Source organism: Tursiops truncatus, chromosome 8 (assembly GCF_011762595.2).
Source record: "Tursiops truncatus isolate mTurTru1 chromosome 8, mTurTru1.mat.Y, whole genome shotgun sequence".
NCBI classification, from domain to species: domain Eukaryota; kingdom Metazoa; phylum Chordata; class Mammalia; order Artiodactyla; family Delphinidae; genus Tursiops; species Tursiops truncatus.
The window spans coordinates 56,489,724-56,512,766 of record NC_047041.1 but is presented as its reverse complement, the minus strand read 5'-3'; the positions used below and the strand labels follow the sequence as shown (position 1 = coordinate 56,512,766).

Sequence of the window (23,043 nt, the reverse complement as noted above, 5' to 3'; positions counted from 1 at the left end):
TAGCACAGGTGCAGACAGGGACGTGAGTCAGTGTGCGGGCCCATTCTCCCACCTCTTTCCTCTCTGACCAGAGAGCGCTGGGCAGGTTAGCTCATCTTAACTCTAGACCAAGATCGAGAGGGGTCAAGATGGAGCCAGCAACAGTGAGGTAGCCCCAGACGAAGAACTGGTACCTCAGGAGCTAGATGGGGAAGGCTGGCCCAAGTCAGAGGCCACTCCCCTGGGGGACATGCTGCCCAGAGGCGGCCTGAATAAGGACAGACACAGGCTCTGGGTGGAACAGTGTCAGAATTTTCCAGGAAGGAAATTAGGAAGCTTGGGGCCTGCTCCTGCCTTGTGTGGTGTTTTATCCCAGACCCCCCTCCTGACTCACCAGCCCACGGTGGGAGCCAGGATGGAAGTCTAAGGAGAGGGCCTGGAACCTGGTGGCGGCTAATGGAGCTGACCCAGGGGACAAATGAGAAACGAGGGCAACAACTGGTATTGCCTGCTCCAGAGCAAGGAGACCTAGGCCCTGGATACCAGCGCCCTCCCCTCCTCTCCCCACCCTGTCCCTAAAGCTGTGCACTCACCACCCCACGGTGTGACTGCGTGGCATCCTCTTCAGCTGACTTCTCACTTGACCCATCTGAAAACCCAAAGGGAGTTGGGTCAGCCTCTGCTTCCTCAGCCTTGGGGCCAGAGCCCTGCAGGCCACCACCTCTAGGCTCTGCCCCTCCAAGGCCTGTTGCCACTTCTGCAGCCCCCCACACCAGTAGGTCCCTTTGCCCCAGTGGGGCCTTATTCCTACTTCTCATTACAGCGTCGCCTCACCCTTAGGTTGATGAAGTCCCTACAACTGGGCCACTGCCTCAGTTTCCCCACACTGGCCTCTTGGTCACTTAAGACTGAACCACCTGGCTGGGCCAGAGCATCTTGTTCAGTGTCGTCACAGATGGCCCGAGGGCTCTGAATCCCAGCCTGCTTAGCTGCAGTCCCCTGGGAAGCCTCTCTGTCCAGCCACGCATGAAGTCACCAGACTTGGTCTACACCATACCCTCCCGTGGTTGCCCTCTAGCCCCTCTGCCCCTCCAGCTGGAACAGCCTAGGACTCCTCCATCCCCTACATCCTGGGGCACCAGCACACAAAACCCTCTGGAGTCCTGCAGCTTCCTAGATCCCTGAGTGGGATTCTCTCCCCTTCACCCCTGCCTCACATACAGAGTGTCTACCACTGAGCATTCTGGGTTCAAAGATCCAGAACGTTGGAATCAGCCTGTACATTAGAAATAACCAAGGCCGATTTCTCAGTGCACACACAGCACAGCTGAGGCCCAGAGAGGGGAAGGAATCTGCAGGAATTAGCTGGAAGAACCAGGACTAAACTGGGATCACCTGGCTCCTGGCCCGGTGCCCTTCCATAGTGCCAACATCTGGGGAAACGTTCTATAGTGCAGCACTCCCCTCCTCAAGTCCTGCCCACAGGGCACAGTCCGGCCATCTGTGCACTTCATTCTGCCCAAGCTGCTTGCCCCGCACTCGTCAGTGTGTTGCCTCTCTCTGTGCTATACAGAGATGCTACCTGGATTCTGCTTGACACAGGTGCCCTGAGCTCCAGTGAGCCCAGGCCTGTGCCCAGCTCTGCCATGAGGAAGACAGGAAGAGACACGGTCACTGCCTGTACAGACCCCTCTCTTGTGCCTCTTCTGATCCTCTTGGCCTCATTTGATTGCAGGGGTTTTGTCCCCTCACTGCAGGCACTGCAGCAATACCCCCTTCACATGGGCTCCAGCCAACTTCCCTCAGACTCACCCTGCCAGCGGGTGCCCTCGTGCCACACCTCCTCCATGTCTCTGCCCCCACTTCTTACCCTGCCCCACTCCCACCTCCCGCTCCCAGGACAGCCTAGCACAACCGGGGAGTGTGAGGGAATCACCCCACCTTGGGGTGAATCTTTGACCAGTGAGAGTTGGTGGCAGGTGGGCAAGTTCCACCTCCTCCTCTATCACCTCCAGACTTTTCTGAGGAGCAGGAGGTCACTTAGAGCAATAGGTCACACTTGATATCAAGCAAAGGCCAGCTCCCCAACACATTCCTGTGTTGTTTTTCCCTCCCTCCCTGCTTCACTTTCCCTTCCCCTCCTTCCTGCTCCCTGAGATTGCAATAAAAAATAATGCACATCAGCCTCTGACACAGGCTTAGCTTTCTAGAGGCTGCAGCTAAGCCACCGCCCTGAGGAAAGAATGGTTTGCTACATGCTTGGTGTTCCCTGAGGTTCCCCCGCTAACAGTCCATGGCTAGGTCCCTGCGGTGGGATGGGCGGGCACTGCCAGATCTAGGGACAGACTCACCTTTGCAGGCCTGGCAGCAGGAGGCGGGCAGCAGGAGGGGTGCAGGGCAGCCCGGTTCTGGGCAGGTCATGAGGCCGCAGTAGATCTGGCCCTCCTGACAGACAGAGCAAACAGGAGCTGGGAGATGAGCTCTGTTGAGGACCAGCGTTGGGGCTGGGAGAACCCCTGCCCGGGGCGGGGGCAAATGGCCTTGGGGTCCCCTCTGAGGTGGGGAGGGAGGGAGCAGTAGAGTGTCCTGGGCACGGCCCAGCCATCTCAGAGGCGGGGTCCCTGTACCCTTCCCACTCTCACCCAGGCCCTGAGGTAACCGTTACCCTTCAGCTTCTAAAGTGTTTTTGTACCCAGCCTCTCCCTAGGCTTTCACAGCAACCCAATGAGGTGAGATTCTCCCATCCTACAGATGAGGAGGGACTGCGGAGGGGCCTGGACCTTCTGACGTCAGAGACACAGCTGGGCAGAATGGACTAGAACCCAGTCTTCAGGCTTTTCCTACTGCTATCAGTGTCCTTCTCCCCTGGCCTAGAACAGGGAGCCCAGCATAGAGGAGGGGATGAGTGCATGACTACTTGGGCTCATCTTGCTCTTACTGAAACTCGAGGTTTCCCAAACTTCAGGATGCAGCCTGCAAAGGCAAGACTGCAGGAGAAAGGGCCGTCTGGGAGTCAGAGGCCAGATGACCTTAGGTGAGTCACTTCTCTTCTCTGGGCCTCAGTTTCTTCCTCTGTGAAATGGGGGCACTCCCATCTGGGTTGTGAAATCAAATGAGGGAATGGTTATGAAAACCCTTGTTAAACTGCGAGGCACAATGTGTACCTGGGAGGAAGTGATATTACCTTGAGTCCTTTCCCTATTCCTTTTCCAGTGAGTCTCAGAAGTAAGGATTCTGATCCTTCAAACCACTCCCATATAAACAGGGATCAGAAGAAAGAAGGGGAGACCCAAGTATCCAGGGAGAGGAGACAAGGGGTCACAAGAATGCTTCTTACCACCCCACCACCACCAGTTCTGTCTCTTCCCACAGCCCCTGCTAATCTAGGTGGTCATCCCTTCACAGGAAGCCACACAGTGCAGGTAAAGGAATGTGGGTTTGGAATTATATGGCCCTGGGTCTGAATTCTGAGTCTGCCACTTAACTAGCTGTGTGACCTTAGGCAAATCGCTTAACTGCTCTGAGCCTCAGTTTTCTTATCTAAAAACTATGAATAGTGATATCCCCCTCATAGGGCTACTGGGATGCTGTATATAAACATAAGGCATTTCCTAGTAGGTACAGTGTACTAGTCCACTGCAAGAGGCCCAGGCCCTGCAAAAATAACCATTCTCTCCGTTGATTTCTAAGTGGTCACTCTTGTTATTATTAAGTTGTTTGCTCTGCAGCACAGATATCTTAAAATTCAGATTCTTGGAGGGGTGAGATCCTCTCACTGAAAAGATGGGAGGCAGGCCTGAGAGAGGTGACTCTCTCAAGGTCACACAGGGAACCATGGCAGAGCTGGGGCTGAAACATGGGTCTCGGTCTCTTATCCTCTCATCACCACTGAATCAGATTATTATCTTAAATGGAGAGGACCTTGGAGATCACCTGGTCAGACTCCCTTACACACTCAGAGGAACTGAGGCCCAGAGAAGTTCGATGGTCAGGTAGTAGGGAAATCAGGAGGGCAGGAGTTTCTCCCACCAAAGCACAGATGCGCTAAGCCCAAGGATGAGGGTGACATGCCAAAGGCCACCTGCAAACATGCAGCAGGGCCAGGCCCAGAACCCACCCTGAGGAGGAGGGGAAGACTTTCCAGCTCAGGCCCTGCTTGGCTTCGGTTTCTGTCCCCTGATAACACTGCTGGTTCAGCCCTGCCTGTCCCTAGGCCCAACTCCGACCACAGCAGGGGAGTTTAAGCAGCTTCAGATTAAACTGCATTTACTGCAAGCAGTCTGGCTCTGTCTCTGTGCCCCAGGATTGATAACTGATCATTTACTCATTCACTCATTCATTCAACAATCATTATAGACATCTGTGTGCCAGGCCCTGAGCTGGGTGTAGTGGGGGATATAGAAATGAGTTGAACATATCCCCTCCCCTCAAGGAGTGCAGAGTCTACTGGGGGACACAGTAATGGCAAATGTCAGTGCAAGGTGACCAGGCAGCTTAGGAGGGTGCGGAAGCCCAGAGAAAGGCAGGACATTCCAAGTCCCAGATGTTCCCTTCTCCCTGAGCCCACTCACTTTCACTGTCCTTTGACCAGGAGGAACAATTCCCCTTACCCCCCCCCCCCCAGTCCACACCACTGTGCTCTGCAGGCCCAGACCACTGGCCTGTGCTAAAGGGAAGTAGCAGGTCTTACAGTACAGCTGCAGAGGGCACACTGGTTGGGCAGGCGGGAAGGGAGCAGCTCGTGGGCACTGAAGATCTCTCCATGTTGGTACGTGGTCCCGTTGTGCTGGCAGGACCTTGGCGGGGCCCGGAGCCCAGAGGGGGTGTGAGGTTCTGCAGGTGGGAAGGGGAAGGAGGAAGGAGAAAACGGTTGAAGAGCTTCGCCAGAACTAACTTGGGCACTTTTCTGAAATTTTTGTATCCTATCCCTTGCTATCATTTAAACCAAGCTCTGGCCTCAGCCTTCCCAGCCAGACCTCCTATCAGTGAATGAAGAGGTCCCCGGGACACCTATGTCTGACTATGTCACTCCCTCCCATAGCCTTTGAGCCCCTCAGTTTCAGAGCTGGCGCTGGTCGGAGCAAGAAGGCAAGGCCAGATGCTTCAGGTACACTGAGCCCCACTCGGTGGGGACCTGTGTGAGTTCATTCAACATTCGATAAGCATCCGTGGAGCACCTCCTAGTGCCAGGCACTGTTCTAGGCACTGGGGATACAGCAGTGAACAAGACAAGGTCCCATATGGAGTTTCATCCTAGTGGAGTCAGCTGGTATGATACGGACTGCGCTTGTGTAAGCTTGGCGTCAGCTCCTGCCATTCCCTGGCCACCAGAGCCCCCTCCCGGTCACCTGCCAATTAGCCAGCCCTCACCCTGCTGGGTAGAGGGGTAAGCCTCCTGTCCAGGGGGAACCTGCTCATTCTTTTTTTTTTTTTAATTTTATTTTTTAAACATCTTTATTGGCGTATAATTGCTTTACAATGGTGTGTTAGCTTCTGCTTTATAACAAAGTGAATCAGCTCTACCTATACATATATCCCCATATCCCCTCCCTCTTGCGTCTCCCTCCCTGCCACCCTCCCTATCCCACCCCTCTAGGTGGTCACAACCTGCTCATTCTTTCAAGACATACTTACTAAGCACTTTCTCTGCACCAGGCGCCATGCTACACAATGGGAATGGAGTGCGAATAAGACCCGGCCCCTCCCATCAGGAAACTGACAGTCTCACTGGGTAGAGACAGGCCCCAAGCAGTGACACTGGTGTGGTATGGGCTAGGGCGATGGAAGCACAGAAGTTGTGGCAGCACAGAGGAGGCGCCCCTAACTCAGGTGGTCAGGGAAGGCTTCCTGAAGGGGCTGATGGCTGAGCTGAGTCTTGGGAGCTGAAGAACACGCAGACCAGGCAGGGAAAGGGGCAAGGCTGGGTAAGACAGAGGGAGGGAGGAGCCTGAGACGAAGAAGGGGTCTGGGCCAAGGCACAGTCCGCAAGGCGTGGTCAGGAGTCCCGGGGTCAGCCTCAGCGGGGGAGGAGGCGTGATGCCCCCTCACTAGGCGGGATGAGGCACAAAGCCTCTGCTCCCCTAGGGAATCCAGAATCAGGAAACTATGACCCAAGCTGGAGTCATGGTCAGATCCCTACTGGGGTCCCACTTGGAAAAGGAGCCCCTCTACATATATCCTCCATACAGGTCCCCAGCTCCCCAGGAGAGCCATGATTCCAGAGTCTGGAGCTGAGGCTGCAGCCTGGAGCCTCCCTCCCTTCATCATCTTCTTTTTCTTTTTCTCACCCAACTGAACTTTTTTCTTTTAACATCTTTACTGAAATATAATTGCTTTACAGTGCTGTGTTAGGTCCTGCTGGACAACGAAGTGAATCAGCTCTACGCATCACCTTAACGCTACTAAGCGTGGATGCGCCTCTCAACGTGGCCCTGCCTTCTGAGTTGGCCTCGCCACTGGCTGCCCCTCATTTGCCACTTGGTTCTGCCAGTTTCTTCTCAGACCACCTCTCCTCTCCTCTCTCTTACCTCTGCTTCCTAGAATCCGAGTCTCAGAGGCTCCCAGCAGATTCTTAAAATCATGGACATTTAGCATCATGGCACACAGCAGCCCTAAACCCCAGCCCTGGGAGGAATCTCAGAGCACATGCACTCCAACTCCTTCGGCCAGTCCCAGCCCCTGGTGGTAATCCTGGGCTGATCCTGGGGTGACGCTGCCGGGCCTCCCAGCCCCAGCTCACTCACTTGCACTTACACAAGGCACGTCCACTCACTCAGGCTCTGGCCAGCCCAAGAGCGATAGGAGACCATGTGTGTCGTCAACAAGCCAAGCATATGCCCATTTTCCTTCAGCTATTTTCCACGTTCTCTCTGTCTTCCTGCCAAACACAGCTACTTATGTACGAGAAGTTTGTGGCTACCCCAGCCCTCCTTGGGGATCCATGGAGGATGTCTTCCCCTGAGCACCTTGGTGTCTTAACACTTCTGGTGTCTGCAGACCGCCCCTCTCATTCCAGGGGTCTCCTTCAGCTGGAGGCCTGTGTCAGGAGTGGGTCAAGGGTCAGTGGGCAAGCGGGAGGCTGGCACAAGGGCAGGAGCGTGGCTACTTACCCACACACCGGGGACAGCACTGCTGTGGCTCGGTCACAGGCTGGGGGCAGTGGACAGGCGGGCAGTGGAGGCGGTAACAGCTCACATGGGCACTCTGAAGGGGACACAGGGGTTAGTCCTAGTTCCAAGGAGCCACTGTCTCCCACCGTCCTCTCCCCAAACCCCCTCCCAACTGCAGGGCACTGTACTCGTTTTAAGCCTGCGATGGGATAAAAGTGATAAACTCTGTGTGTCCAGTCTCTCCCCTTCCCCTCCTCATTTGTGTGGCTCGCCCATCCGTGTCCCTCCCCCGCACGGAGGAGGGCACCGTGTGCCTGGATTCACACAGATCTTTTGTGTCCCTTTGTGGTATTTGAGAAATACAAGTAAAAGACTGGGTTATTCTAACATTGATCTTGACTCTGTGCTTTTTTAACTCCAGGGCTTTGTTCTTTTACCTCTGGACCTGAGCCTCAGGGCTAAGAGAGGAGTGTGACACAGAAAGGGAGGTGAAAGGGATGGGGACACAGCTAGAACCAGGATGTGGAGAAGACTCAGGGCTTTGTGATCTGCTCTCTAAATCTCTGGGAGGTGTGGTTGATCCCACACAAAGCCTTGGGATTGGTACCAGAGGAAGGGCCTGAAATCTTGGACTTTTTCAAATACAGCAAACGAGAGAGAAGGGGCAGAGAAGCATTCACAGAGATGAGCAGAAACAGAAGAACTGGAGGGAGAGGCCACCACTGGAGATGTTCCCAGGCAGTTTGTCAGCCTGTCACAGACGTCCCACACTTTCCTCTCCCTCTGCTGTCAGGGCGTTGCCCCGTGTTGTAACAAACCATTACATCTGTCTCTTCTGTTCAGCCGCGAATTCCCAAGAACAAGGGCCAAGCCTCACTCTATTCTTCTCTGAATTGTGGGCACAGGGCCTTGCTCCAAACAAGTGCCTGCTGAAGTTCGAATGAACGAATGAGTGAATGAATGAGAGCCAAGAGGGGAAGGAGAGATGGTCTCTTCCTTAGTCAGATGGAGCCAGCTTTGTTTAAACTTTGGAGTTGGCAAGTGTGTTTCCAGCCCCAGCTGAGTGCCCCCGAAACACTTCTCCCAAGGCAGCCTCCTGCCCCATGGAGAACCCTGGAGCAGGCCTTAGTCTCTCTGGGGTCACTGCTTCCCCAGATGGCCAGAAGTGATGACAAGGATTCATCAGTGCTAAGGGACATCCTAGAGTCCACAGGATTGGTCTGAGCTCCAGAAAGGGCCTTCTAGAGGCCTGGCCCACAGGGGTGTTTGATAAATGTCCAGAGGGTGAACGGAGCCCCTCAGGTGAGAAACCAGGGTAGAGTATGAGGAACTGTGTTGTCTGAAGAGTTAGAATCTCTCTCTTGATTCTGGCGTTGAAGGAACCAAGGGGTGGAGATGATGAGCGACATGCAGCAGGAAGTAAGGCAGAGACAGGCTGTGGGGGCGAAAGGGCAGGGGCAAGGCAGGAGGCCTTGCAGCCAAGGGGTGCCTCTCAGGAAAGTCAAAACTACCATTTGGAGTGGCTACTAGGTATGGGCATTATGTTATATAGAAATGCATTCTCTCACTTCATCGTCTCAACAACCCTAGAGGTAGATACTATTTATTATCCACCATTTCAAAATGAGAAAAGAGCCTCTGAGAGGTCCATTTGCCTAAGACACACAGCAGGTGAGCACTGTGCAGGGTCTGTGCACTTTCCATGAAAGTGCCTCTGGTGGAGGGGGCGGGAACTAACTCATTCACTCAATGTTTACTGCATGACAGCTGGGCGCCCCATCCTCTTCTGAGCACTAGGGGCATAGCAGTGAGCGAGAGACAAGAGCTCTGTCTCACGGAGCTCCCCCCTAGCAGGGGGAGACAGACTATAAAAAATAAATAAGTAGGAACAAGATCATGTCAGATGTTAAATTTATAACAGGAATAAAACAGTGTAATGTGATTGCGTTAACAAGGTTAGACTATTTTAGAAACAGCCATAGAGAAAGCCTCATAAGGAGGCAACTTTATGTTATAAACTGCAAGATGAGAAGGAACCATTCCTGGGAAGATCTGGGGGAAGAACATTCCGGGTGGAGGAACAAGTCGGAATGAGTTGAAGTGTTGGTGCAGGTAGGAAATGAGCTTGGAGAATAAGGCAGAGTCATATCACATAGCGCCCACAGCAGGCAATTTGAACTTTACTTTAGGTGCAACGAGAAGCTATTGGAGGGTTTTAAGAGATTTTTGAATGACATGATTAGTTTTTTGTTCAGAAAAGATCCTTCTAGCTGCTGTGCGGAGGACAGATTAGAAAGGGGTACAGGGAGACCTCATGGGATGCTCACATAGCAGCCTAGGTGAGAGAGGAAGGTGGCTTAGATTAGGGGGGAGCAGTGATGATGGAGAGAAGGAAGGGATTCAGGGTGTATTGGGGGGATGCCGGCTGCAGCCCCTTGGGGTGAGGAAACTGTGTATGTGTGAACTCGGGGGAGGGAGAAATGAATTAGCTCCACTGGATCACAAAACTTGGACTTTGTCAACTGGACCGCATGATATGTCTGGAATTTTCTGTTATGGTTTCCTTCCTGTTTTTTGGCTATATTTCACAAAGTTCTTTCTGAAAAAGCTGATTGGCCTCAGATGTGCTAAGGAAAACCAAGGGGAAGCAGGGATGGGGGGTTGTGCTCCCACTGGCATCAGGTTCGACCAGGGGCCAGCATGGTAGAAGCAGTGGGGAATCAGAGGGAAAGACCCCAGGAGGAGTGAGACCCCAGTGGTCAGAGTCAGGAGAGGGGCTGGCCCACCCCGCCTCCATGTCCCAGTGTTTCCTCAGAAGCTCTTCTCTGCTCCCACCCTGAGGATTGTTTTAACAAGGGAGGCTCTCACAGCCTTGGCTGTGCAGGGAAAGAGAGGAGCTAAGGGGCTGGCTTCAGCTGGGAGCTAGGTACTCCCTCCCCTCAGCACCCTCCCCTGGACAGAGAGAGCTGCAGACTTCACACCAATGAGACTGGGCAGCTGAGCCAGGGCCGAGGGGGTTCAAGCCTCCTAAATCAGCGGTCCCCAACCTTTTTGGTGCCAGGGACCGGTTCTGTGGAAGACAATTTTTCTATGGACGGACAGGGCAGGGTGGGGGGTGGGAATATTAATTCAGGTAGTAATGCGAGCAATGGGGGGGATGGTTCAGGCAGTAACGTGAGCAATGGGGAGCATCGCGGCAGATGAGGCTTCACTCGCCCACTGCTCACCTCCTGCTGTGCGGCCCAGTTCCTAACAGGCCGCGGACCGGTACCGTGGGTTGGGGACCCCTGTTCTAAATCACTCCCTCCTTCGCCATCCTCTAACCCCATGCCTGGCCTGGGGATTCTGGACCACATGGGGGTCTCGTTTATTCCACCCAGTTGACTGTACAAGGGCCTGTGGAGGGTGCTGGGTTGGAGTGGGCTGGGGGGAGTCAGAGGTTAACAGAAGATCTGGTCTCTGCCCCAGTTGGTATAGCCTTCTGCAGGACCCCGAAATGGGCATGAGTGAATGCCTAGGAAGACCTGCTCCCAGGGCTCCATCTAGGCGAGGCAGTAACTAACAGACACAGACAACCATTTTACTTGGCCAACAGTGATCAGGAGAAAGGGACAGAGAAACTTATGTGGCCTCCCAGAAGAAAATACTTCCAGCTGAGGGATCAAGTAAGGCTCCTGGTGGAGGTGGCATTTGGGTGAAGCTGCAAAGAATAAATACTTGGGCCAGTGGTGTTGGGAGAACGCATCCTAAGGCAGGGCGGCAAGAGAGGTGGCTGGAGGAGATAGCCCGAGGAAAGGAAGGATTAGGAGGTCAGGTCAGGAAGGCTGTTTTCTGCTGCATGGGCACAGGGAGGCTGGCACCAGCAGGAAAGAAGGCTGGATGAGAGATGGGAGGCCTGGGTCCTCATCCCAGCCCAGCTACTGACCCCCTGTGTGATTCATCTCTGGGAGGCGCACAGTAGGCATCTATGCCTAGGTATTAGATACCCAGTAGTGACGTGGTGTGGCCCCAAGTCCCTCAGTTGCTGCTGACAGAGCACGATTCTGGGGGGCCCAGTTCCAGAGTGCCCCTGACCCTCAGAGTCAGGCTGTCCTCCCTCCCTCCGGGGTGCCTTCACTGGAGGTCTCCCAGACATACCTGTCACAGGTGGCCAGAGGAACCTACCTCGGAGCAAGTACAGCGCAGGCAGTACATCAGGCCCTGGGGCTCCAGGTAGGGGTGCCAGCTCTCGCCGGGGGAATACCTCTTCCCGTGAAAGAGGCAGAACATGTCTGGGCCTGGCAAACCAACCAGTGCTTTGTCAGTCCCAGGAGGCTCCAGCCTGAAGTCCCTGCCTCATCCCTCCTTCTTTCTGGCTCTAGGAAGGATGTCATCTGGACCACTCAAGTGAAGGAGAATCCACGGGACATGCTCTCCTAGTCAGAGGGCCAGAATGTCTGAGTTTGAATATCAGCTTGACCACACACTTGCTGTGTGACTTTGGGCGTGTCACTGTCCCTCTCTGAACCTTAACAGTTCTCTCACAGCGTGGTTAGGGGATTAAGCAGTGAACATGCTTTACAGATTTAAATTGTGGTGTAAATGTTAGTTATTATAATTAGATGAATGATCTGAGGCCCAAAGAGGCCAAACTACACCTCGAAAAACACACAGTAAGTCAGTCATCAAGCAGGGATGACAGCCAAAGTCTCCTGACTCACAAGGTAGTGCTCCTTCTGCCCTCATAATCATACTTGCTTCCTTTTCCTTTGTCCCGTTTTGCTTATTTATTTACTACATCTCTGCACCCTCCCCTCCCTTGCCCTCTGCTGCTCCCCTGCCTACACACGCACACACACACACACCCCTTCTCTGGGCCATGTGACCTATCTTTCGAATAAAGCCACTGACAGCAGCTTTCTTGCTTTCATACTCTGCCGTGTCCCTATATCTCATTGAGCTCTGATGCAAAGTGCTTGAATTGGGAAAACAAAGTGCTGCCTAGTGAAAGGTTGTTAGGAAACTGACTTTTAAATATCCTTAAAAATAGTCATTGGTACTGTGACTGCACATCACTTGATTACTTTTGTAATCTGCGTATCAGTCGTCAATATGTAGATGAATGCTTCTAAGAATGACTAGAATAGTTTATTTCCTTATGTGGGTTAGATATCTCTCCTGCAATCCTTCTTTCTTGAGACCTCCACCCCTTCTCTCCTCCCACAGCCCATCAATTGCCCAGTCTTTCGAGCTCTGTCTAGAACACTCATGTCCTCACCTCTCACCGGCTCAGCACCTAGCCCCAGGTCAGGGCTCCAGGTCAGGCGTTGAGGCCCCCTTGCAGTGTTCCTCTGCCTCTGGCCCTATCCTTGCCAACCCTCCTCCATACAGGTACCTGATGATTTTTACAACCCAGAAGGGATGCTATCATTCCTACAAAAACCTCTCCATTATCCAAAGAATAATCTAAGCTCTTTCAGGGAGAAACTGGGAGGCCCAGCACAAGCTAAGTATCCATAAAGACGTGTTGAATTAAATGAGATTGAAATTTGGAGAAAGGAACCAACATTTGTTGATGATATTCTATTTACATAAATTACTTAATTATCTTATTAACATCAGTGTTTTGAGAATTAAATTGAATAATGCTTGGAAAGTGCTTACTTAGCCCCATTCCTGACACTTAGTTGAATGCTATTATTATGATAATTATGGTAACAATGACCCTGCAAGATGGACGTTATCATCTCTTCAAGATTCAAGAGGATAAAGTCAGTTTTGCAGGGTCATTGGGATCGTTACCATGATTATTAAGAAAACTAGATGAGAAAACTGAGGATCACAAAGACTGAGTGACTTGCCTGAGGCCACCCACCTATTGATTTGAACCCAGGACCCCAGGTTCCCAAGCAGAGATCCCTTTAGTTCACCTCACCTGCCATGGCTTTTTGCTCAAACTCAGGGCCTAGAGGTTTATCCTCTCGGTCCCCCGGGCCACCATCCCCCATTCACTCTTTTTTTCTCTGGGTCCCCTATTGGTCTAGAATCTAGAGATTGCCTTTCATGCCTCCTCCTGCACACTTTCTAGAGTCTCACACTTTCTGAATCATTCTCTTAGATGTTTGAACTCGTAGAATCACAGAGCATCGAAAGCAGTACAGTAGCAAGGGCAGCTCACCCGCGAGGCCAGAGTCCCCTCTCTGTGCTGGGGACGACCTGGAGCGGAGGACAGGAGCTAAGGGCCACTGCGAACCTTTAGAAAGTTTCCTTTGTGAGAAGCTGAGGCCAGCTGCCCTGGGTCCCTGCACTGCTTCTGCTCTGCCTCTTGGGCCTCCCCCAAACAAGGATTTGAGGCCGTGGTCGTGATGCCCTCAGAGTCTGTGCTTCAGTGGCCACTGGGGCGGCCAAGGCTTGGTTTGCTCCCCACCCACTCTCCAGCCCCGCATGGTTAGAGGGGGGATCAGACAGCAGATCCCGTTCCCAGCAAGGCCCCGGCTGGCCCGTATCAAATGAGCTGTGTTTATCTCTCAGCCGCTGCTGGCAGAGAGGGCAGGACACAGACCCAGCTGGGGTGCTCCGCAGAGCCAGCCCAATGCTCCGAGGATTGAATAATGTCTTTCTTCCTCAGTCCCTCCCCCACCAGAGAAGGGAGCGATTGCAACACCGCTGTGGCCTTACGTCTTAGGCTTGCTGCTGAAGAAAACCTGTCCCACCTTCTCTGGGGCGGCCCTGTAGCCCGGCCCCTGTGCCAGTTGGCAACCCCTCCCCCTCCCCTCCGGCTCAGAGCATGAAGACAGAGAGAATGTCTCAGCCCTGGCCTGGGACGGACCTGGCAGCAGCTAAGAATGTGGAGGCCTGGCAAGCCGTCCCCCAACCCCAGGAGTCCCAGGCCCACCACGCCCTCCGAGGTGAGAAGCGCTGCCCAGAGCTCCCTCTTCTTCTAGGGAGGTGAGTGCCCAAGGCCACGCCAAAACTAGGCAGGAGGAACTGCCAAGACCTCAGGCTGCCTCCGTCCCCACAGTCCTGGCACTTGCCCCATCCTTGCACGTGGCTGGTAGAAGGGGATCTAGCTCCTCATGCCACGAAATCACTGTGTGATGTTGAGGAAGACTCTTCCTTTCCTTCTCTGAGCCTCAGTTTCCCATCTGCAAAATAAGGGGTGGGGGTGAACTTGGATCTTCACGGGTTTACTGTACAGATAGTTTCTGAATCCATGATTTCAAAATTCTAAGATTCCAAGGTTCTAGGTTTCTAAGATTCTACATTTCATTAGAACACAAAGCTTCTGGAGTTGTAGGATGTTGTGCTTCTAAGATTCGATCATTTCAAGCTTCCATGATTTCGGATGTGTTGATGGTCCCATACACCTAGGCTCTCAGGGGCTCCAAGGGGGGCTAGGATGAGGTTCAGGCAGCCAGTGCAGCCGATCCCGATGACATGGAGAAGGAGGCAAAGTCTGTTTCTCATATGCCCTCCCTTCCCATCCACTCTCTGTTGGTCCTCTGTGGCCTTCCCACTCCAGCCCTGGCCTGAGGCCTGCCCTGCTTCTTCTCTCCACCTCGCCACCATATCTCATCCCACCCATCATCTCTTTCTCCAACTCAGGGGCCAACTGCATCTTCCCTCAGAGGACTTTCGGAGTTAACGTGCCCCGCCAGTGATGTCTAACCCAGAAAAAAGACATTAGTGGGGAAGTTTTTGTTTGTGGAGGACGATTGGCCCTGTTCCAGGCTTTAGAGAGACAAAGAAGAATTAAAGTGGGACAGGTCTCACACCCCTCAAAACCCCTTACCCAGTGTGTATGTAGTTCCCAAACTCTGGCTTCAGAGTCCAATAGGCTGGGGTTCAAACTGGATTTGGCTTTTATCTGCAGCCTGCATTTAGACAAGCTATTTAAACATTCCAGGCCTCAGTTTCCATATCTGTTCAATGAGGTTAGTAATAATCTTTGGGGGTTATTGCAGAATTAAGTCAAATAATATGTGTAATATGCCTAATGCCTGCCACATATTAGATGCTCAATTAAATGGTAGGTTAAAAACAAACAGACAAAAAGCAGACCTGGGTGCTGACCCCAAACTTCCCTAACAGTCCATTTCTCATGGTGTTCCTTCTACTCCCAGAATTCTATTAGGGCATGAACATCATGGTGCCTGCCATTAAGGTCAAATCTCCCAGGTCTCAACCTCACCAACCTTGCTTCCTGTGGTTCCCTGCACTCTCCTAGCTCCACTCACAAGCCAGACTCCCTCAACACCACTTCTACCTACACAGATCTGGGCTGGGATATGGCCATGAAAGTGGTCAGAAAGGCTGGAGGAGAAAATGGGAAGGCAGGGATGAGAGGCCAGAGATCAGGCTGGAGAAAGAGGCAGAGGCTCACGAAGGGCCTTGAGATCCCCAAGGGCAAAGGAAAGCCACAGAAAGGCCTTAAACTGGGGTGTGCCCATGGTCAGGTTTTCATTTTAGAATTAACACTGCGGCTGCAGGAATGGAGAATGGATTGGAGAGCAAGACTGGAGGCAGAGAGACCAGGGAGAGGCTGTTACAGTTGTCTGTTTTGAGATAATGCTGGCCTGGACCAAGGCAGGAGCAGTGCTGATTGGCAAAAGTACAGATTTGAGGAACACTAAGTAGGTACAGTAGGTAGGCTTTCAGACAGACTGGATGTGGGTGGAGAGGGTGAAAGGGCAGTCAAGGATGGGATTGAGGTTTCAGGCCTGAATAACCAGGTGAATGTGGGGTTCTTAGCACAACAGGCAGTAAATGTTATTGTCATTAGTTTTGATGTATTATTATCATTAGTAATAGTAACATTAGTTCCTGCTATTCATTCACTGATTGAGCATTTTGTATATCAAGTCATACATGTCCATGGGCCTCGTACATAACTAAATAAGACACCCTCCCCACCCTCAAGGAGCTTACAGCCTAATGAAGAAGACAGATAGATATGATACATACAGTTGACAAGTTCTAAAATAGTGGAAGCATGGGGGCTTGAGGGAAGGCTTCCCTGAGAAGGTGCCTGACCTGGACCTTGAAGGAGTTAACAAGGTAGAGACAGGTTGACCTAATCTGAATTCAGGGTAGCAACATTTATCAGACAGACTCTGGTATCTGTCACAGTGTTATCACGTCACCCCAGCCTGTCACGAGCAGGCTCCCACTTGCTTTTCCAGCAGAACTCTCGGTGGTGGCCCTTTTTTAAGCCTCACCTCCTCTTGCTAAATTTCTCACTCCCCCCATCCAGCCCCCACTCACACTCCTTCAGGCTTCTGTGCCTTTACACACGCTGTTTCTTCCACCTGGAATGTGATCCCCCATCTCCAACGTTTGACCAACTCCTCATTCTTCCAAAGTCTGTTTAGATGCCACCCCGTGAAGCCACCCAAACCTTCCGGGCCACTGGCCAGTCCTTCCTGTGGGGTCCCACAGAACTGAGTTCAGCCCTCTGTCACAATTTTCATCATACTAGATTAGAAATACTTATTGAATGGATTCCTCTTCCTTACTAAACTGAGTTTCTTGAGAGCAAGGACCAGATCTCATTCATTTTTGTATCTCCTGTGTTCCGTGCAGAGGCTACATAGTTGGCACTTGATAAATGAATGCATGATGAAAGAATGGAGTTGAGGGAGGTTCTGGAAGAGGAGGTGATTGCTGGTCCTTAATCCTGGAAACCTCTTGCTTTAACAAAAAGGGAAATTCATGATGTGACATGAGAGCCAAATCCCTTAAGGCACTTTGATCTTGCCACCTAACGGGAATTAGCCTTTGACCTCCCCTTTCCATCTCCCATCATCTGAACTCCCAAATTACCCACCAAACCAAACACCATGTACAAAAAGGCCAGGAGCCTGGGGAGGTATGCGGCTGAGCGATTCCATGATCTTTACGTGTAAGTCAAAATTCCCAAACTGCCCCATCCAAGGTCAATGCACCTTCTGCCTTGAAACCCTCATGCTACGATAAAGGTCTCTCATGGTAGTCAGGAGTGGGTAGTGTGGCTGGGAATTCTTCCAAAAAGAGACAGAAAGGACAAGAAAGAAACTTCTGGGCTGCAGGAGAGGCTGGATAAGACCACGAAAATGGCACCAGGTGGAGCTGGGGCTGGAACTGTGGCTGGCCTGTCCCCAGCCTGAGAGAACTCAGGAAAAACCTTAGAGAGAGCCAGGCTGCGAGGGAATGTGAGAACGTTCACATCTTTTCCCTTGTGCCCAATCAGCCATAGTTTATTTATGTATAGCTTCCTTTTCACACAAACAAACTTGCTCCCCTCTGAGACATAAGCTCTGCTCTGGGCACTGGCACTCGATGGGGGAGGTCTCCTAAGGGAATCAGAAGTAAAAACCTCGCTCCTCAGTGGCTGAGCTGTGCAACCTAGGGAAAGGGCCCTCACTTCCCTGGAGCTGAATTCGTATCTGGCACATGGCAGATGTTCAGGAGCATAGAAGGACCTCAAAGGGAGAGTCATCAAACCAGGAAAGGCAGCTCTGTTGCCTGGCAAATGTCAGGGGGCATAGAAGACCCTACTTACATTCCATTCTGCCTTGGACATATACATTTATAGATTTACAGAATCTTAGAAAGTTAGGGATTGAGAGATGATGTCCAATCCCCTATTTTACAGATGTGGACACTGAGTGCCAGAAAGGGATTGGGACTTGTCTAAGGTCATTGATTTTTGCCAGCATGAACTCCAATGCCAGTCTTCAGATCTGGGTAGGTGGAGACTGATTATAGGAAAACCCATACCCTAAGAGACAGGATCAGAAGAAATGGCTTTAAATTGCAAACAAAAGGATTTAGCTGAGACACAAGGAAGAATCCTGACTGCAACAGAAGAGTGTGGAACAGGCTTCTCTGGGATGGGATCCTGCCCAGAGGCAGGGGGATGCCTGCAATGATCTCTGCATTGCACCTCCCAGCAGCACTGCTTCCATGCCAGTCCTCTTCTTTGGGAGTCCAAGGGATTCAAGGTCCCTCTCCCAGAGCCTGGCACCGCGGCCAGCGGCTGGGGGAACTTGAGAGGCCAGTCCTGGAACAGGTGCAACAGCTGGAGCAACTGCACAGCTGCTGCCCTGCTCGGCTCCGCAGCCTGCAAGCCAGTGAGTGAGACAGAGACCTCTACTGGTGGGAGAGGGGAGGTGCAGAACCTCCTAGACAGACCCAGAGAGGGGCCTGACTGGAGCCAGATGTCAGCCCTCTGTACTCACTGTGCCAGGCCCTCTAGGCACTTTCTCTTGGTGTCTGAGAATCAGTCCATCTATCTACTCCTCCCTGGCAGGGCAGGAGTACCAGGCTGCAGACCCATACTCTCCCAACTCCCTTTTCCAAAGGTCAGAGCAGACTCAGAACCAAGGCAACAGCATCTTTGGGTCTTAGAGTCTTAGATTCATGGGATGTTAAAGCTGGAATGGTCCTCAATGATTATCTATTTGACTCCAACCATCTCACTTTACAGCTGGGGAAATCTCAGGGGCAGAGAAAGGCAACTTGCCCCAGGTCACAGTTGGAATTGGTGGCAGAGTCAGGGCTGCAGCCCTGACCTTCTAATTCCAACTTTGCCCTCTGTACCATATCATATCATGGGAGCTCCCTTCCCGCCCCATCTCTGCCTATGGGGTCTGGGGTTTTGTCACCTGGGAACAAAAACTTTGATTCCCATAGTATATATAACCCTTGGAGATAGAATAGAGCAGCCGATGTTTTTACCTGATAACTGACTCTCTCCTGAAATCAGGATTGGCTGGAGGGAGAGATGAGAAAGCAGAAGTGTGCTGGACACCTTAAAGGGGGGTGTGGAGGGCACAATTAGTAAGGAAAGAGCACAAAGAAGAGGAGCTGACATAGGAGAAAGAGCACTGGAAAGGGAGTCAAGGTACTAGGCAGGTTCTTGTTCCACAGACAGAAGGGAGGGATGGGTGCCCAAAGCGACTGACATCATGTACGCATGCGGCTCAGCCTGGGACTGGCAACAGTACTGGTCAGTGACCAGGTCAGGGATCCCACCCTGGCTAAGGGCTCTAGCTGGGAATGGAATAGGGGTTTGATCTATGGTAGTGTTTGAGGATTAGGCCTCAGCCTGTGGCTGGAGTTGAGATTCAGTTTGGGCTAGGATCAAGGCTCAATCTGTGGCTGGAAATAGAGCCAAGGATAGAATAACCTTTGTTTGAATACCCTTGTGCTTTAAATAAGGAGCAAGCTGCCACGCATGTTCACAGGACCTAGGCAATCTGCAGGACTGGGCCACCTCAGGAGTCAGACACCACATGGGCCTGAGAATTTCCATCTGTCGGTATCACTTCTGAAAGCACCTAAGATGCCACCAGGAGATTTCATATCTATAACAGGCTCGATATCTTACTAACTAAACTTACTAAACTAAGACGAGGGTCTTCATAGGAGAACTTCAAATAAGACCTCGGCAAATGACTATAGGATTGTTTCTAGATTCATAGGTTGTTAGCACTACACAGAATGAGGCTCAGAGAAGGAAAGTGATTTGTCCTAATTCACACAACCAGTAAGTGACAAATCGGGGACTAGGATCCAGGTCTCTGTTCTTTGCTTTAATAAATTTGCTGTGTGACTTTGGGCAAGTCACTCCCCCTTTCTGGGCTTCAGTTTAACTATAAGGATTGGTACATCGAAGGGTAGAAGATTTTCAAATGTTCTTCTGGCTTTGACATCCCAGAATCTTACACCCCTCTGACTACCGGTCCACCTCACATTAACTCAACAGTTCTGCTCTGAGGTTTTTCTTGCCCGTCGGGAACTAGGCTCCAGACTAGGGGAGATGGAATACTGGCAGCACCTAGTGAGAAACATGGCCCAAAGCCCAGTGGAGGCACAGAGGAGGGGAGATCAGAGTGCATCAGGTGGCAGGGAGAGTTTGCTGGAAGAGGTGTGACCTAAGCAAGGCTGTAGAGGGCTGACAAACTGTGGGAGGCAAGAAGGAGAGGTGTGGGTAGGACATGAGCAATCTGCAGAAAGATCTGATTCTAGGACATCTTTCTAAGACACAACCAGGGCAACGAAATTTGGAGAAAAGCCTTGGGGGTTAAGAGCCATGTGCCAAGTGGAAGGGAGGCAGGCATGGAGGGCATCCTGTGCTAAGTCGCTTTTAAGAAACAACAGGAAGGTACTAGGAGGAAACCTCCAGGGCTCCAGGAGGGGGAGGAGACATTGATTGAGTAGTAGGCATTGTGCTGGGCACTTAACACAGTCACCTCCTTTAATCCTCCCATGAAGTGTTTGGGTTCCAGGTGAGTATGGGTCTTAGACAGATGCAGAAATTGAGGCTCAGAGAAGTTGTCACTTATGAAAAGTCACACAGCTACTAAGAGGCAGAGCCAGGACTTGAACCAACCCTGGGCTCTTTTCAGGACTTGTTACTAAGGACTTTTATGAGTCTCATGCTGCTGGCAGCCCAGAGACGACCAGACATGCAGCCTGCCCTCATGATCAGAGACAAGAATGAAACAAAATCCAGCACTGCCGGCTCCAGAAAGTCACGTGCAAAAGAAGGCAGAGATGGGGGAGCTGAGCTGTGGACAGGAAAGAGCTCTAGGCTGGGAAACTGGGGTTTCATCTTAGGCTCCGCCCTGTGTAACCTGGAGCAGACCACTGCCCTGGGCCTCGGTTTCTTTATTGGGTATGTCAGGGTTTGAACTAAGCTCCTTCCTTCTTTTTAAGAGAATCTTTGGTTTTGTTTTCCACCCTCACAGCGTTGCAAGAGAGTGGCAGAAGATGGGGAGGAGGTCCATCAGCCTATTGTGGAAACAGTGAGGAAACTGAGGTTCAGAGAGATTATATAAACTGTTTGCAGTTACGCTGTATCTAAGTGGAAAAGCATGAATTAGGGAACATGTTTTTCAAGAACCTACCATGGACCAGCTAGTTGCTGGTGCTGGTCGCTTTCCATGTTTTCTTGAATTTAATCCTCAGAACAGTCCTAGGATTTTTCACTCCCATTTTATAGATTAGCAAACTGAGGCTCCGAGACATGCCCTCCATGCCTCCCTCCTACCAGCTGGTATTCAACAGATCTGGGATAGTGAAGACCCTGGTCTATCTCACTGTGCCCTGCTACCTCCCAGTGTCTCACAACTCCAAATCAGGGTTCCTTTCACATGCTGTGGGACACAGGGGAAAAAGGCATAGGATTTGGAACTGGAGAGTCCTGACTTTGGATAGCTCACTACCTCTGTAAACTTGAGCGCGTTTCTTCTCTCAGCCTAAGTTTTCTCATCTGTAAAATGCAAATGATAATACCCACCTCATGGGAGTGTTGTGAGCATCAAAAGAGAAAAGCAATGGGAAAGTTCTCCTAGTTAGCTCTTCTTTCTTTCCACTGGCTCTCTTTAAATGCAATAGCCTCTTCGTCTTCATCACACCCTTGCAGCCAAACGTACCAGACTCTCTACTAGGAATAAGCATAGCCCCTCCCCCACAAAAAGCACAACGCCCTGCCCTCTCTCCCACTGCTCTCAGTTCCCTCCTCCTCGGGTCCATGGCTGCAGCCCCCTTGGCTCTGAGTCTTGCCAAGTTCCCCCCAGTCTCCCAGACTCATGAGCCCATACTGGTCCGCAGAGAAGTCTCCACCCTCCCGGTACAGGTGCTCCCTGGATGGCTGTCAGAACAGTCTGGGGTCCCAAGTCCTGGCACTTTCCCGCGCATCCCGGGTCTCCCATCCCTCTTCTGCCATCCAGCACACCCACCCGTTACTTACGGGCTCGTGCGTGGGAGTCCAAGGGGAACCAGAGCAGCGCGAGTCCCAGCAAGGAGGAGAGGACCCTTACCTCGGGAACCATCCTTCCTTTCCCAGGGCCAGGCCCCCAGGCGCTGAGCCGGGAGGGGGAGTCGGGAGAAAGTGAGATGAGGGGGTCACTGAGGCACAGCGCCACAAAGCAATGCACAGACCCAGGGAGGGCGGCTGCTACCGTGGAGATTCAGAGAAGGGTCGAGAAGAAGGTGGTGAGGACAAAAAGGGAGGTCCAAGGTGGGAATAAGAGGAAGGTGGAAAGAGAACGGAGGGAAAGAGATGGAGGGATAGAGGAAGGTATGCAAGAGGGGAAAGCGATTAAAGCAAAAGAGAAGGTGAGAGGGAGGGGTGGAGAAGAAAGACAGGAGAGGACAGGGGTCCACCGAGCGCGCAGCGCTGGGCGAGGCGCGCGGGACCGGCGGGCTGTTCCGGGCGTGCGGGCTAGAAGCGGCAGGCGCCCTCTGCTCGCTGGGCTCGGGGTCGGGCCGCGGGGTCCTGGGGCCCGGCGGGGCGGCGGTACCGGCGGCGGCGATGGCGCGGCGGCCGCGGGGGGAGGCTGCGCGCGGGCCGGCTGTGCACGCCAAGGGCGCCAGGCGCCGCGCTCGGGCGCATTTGTACTTTGCCGCGGGAAGCAGGCAGCCCCGGCCTGGCGCTGGCCTAGCGCTGGCGCCTCCTCTGGGGCACCGCGGGCTCGGTGGATTGGCCACCCGAGAAACAGGCCCACTTTTCCCCCTCCTCTCTAGTGCCGGTCTCTGGGACAGACGCTCCAGGCGCGGCGCCGAGAGGAGGCGAGGGGGCTGGGGAGGGGGAAGGAGCCACCCGGGCCACGGGTTTTAACCCCTGACTCCCCGCGGCGCCCAGAGTGCAGGAGGACCGAACCCAGTTAGGCTTCAGGTGGGAACTGGGGGTGGGGAAGGATGAGATGTCGAGTCGGGGAGGGGAAGCGGGCTGAGGAACCGAGAGGCGCTCAGGTTAGGGAACTCGGCGGTGCGTGCACGGAACTCCGCCTCTGGATGAAATCGGGACACTTGCTGTTCTTAATTCTGTTTGTGGACTTGGCCATTCCACCTGAGTCTGTTTCCCAGATCCCGATACTAAAATTGGGATCTTAGTATCTTTTGATATTTTAATGTCTTCCCGCAATTATTTCGAACATGAAATGAGATAATGAACGTCAAAGCACTCAGATCTCAAAAGGAAGGGGGC

General features: G+C 52.4%; 1 protein-coding gene across 2 annotated transcripts in view; it reads right to left on the bottom strand.

The window, feature by feature from the left end:
• Nucleotides 1–22,540, bottom strand: part of CHRDL2 (chordin like 2) — a 32,050-nt gene extending 9,510 nt beyond the window's left edge. For both annotated transcript variants that reach the window (XM_033862289.2, XM_073808460.1), the window contains exons 1-6: nucleotides 21,805–22,540; nucleotides 11,253–11,365; nucleotides 7,089–7,182; nucleotides 4,670–4,812; nucleotides 2,331–2,424; nucleotides 573–628 (exon numbers count right to left, since the gene is read on the bottom strand). In XM_033862289.2, coding sequence (XP_033718180.1) covers nucleotides 573–628; nucleotides 2,331–2,424; nucleotides 4,670–4,812; nucleotides 7,089–7,182; nucleotides 11,253–11,365; nucleotides 21,805–21,886 — 582 coding nt within the window. In that variant the 5' untranslated portion in view covers nucleotides 21,887–22,540. The remainder of the gene's footprint in view (nucleotides 1–572; nucleotides 629–2,330; nucleotides 2,425–4,669; nucleotides 4,813–7,088; nucleotides 7,183–11,252; nucleotides 11,366–21,804) is intronic.
• Nucleotides 22,541–23,043: the final 503 nt, after the last annotated feature.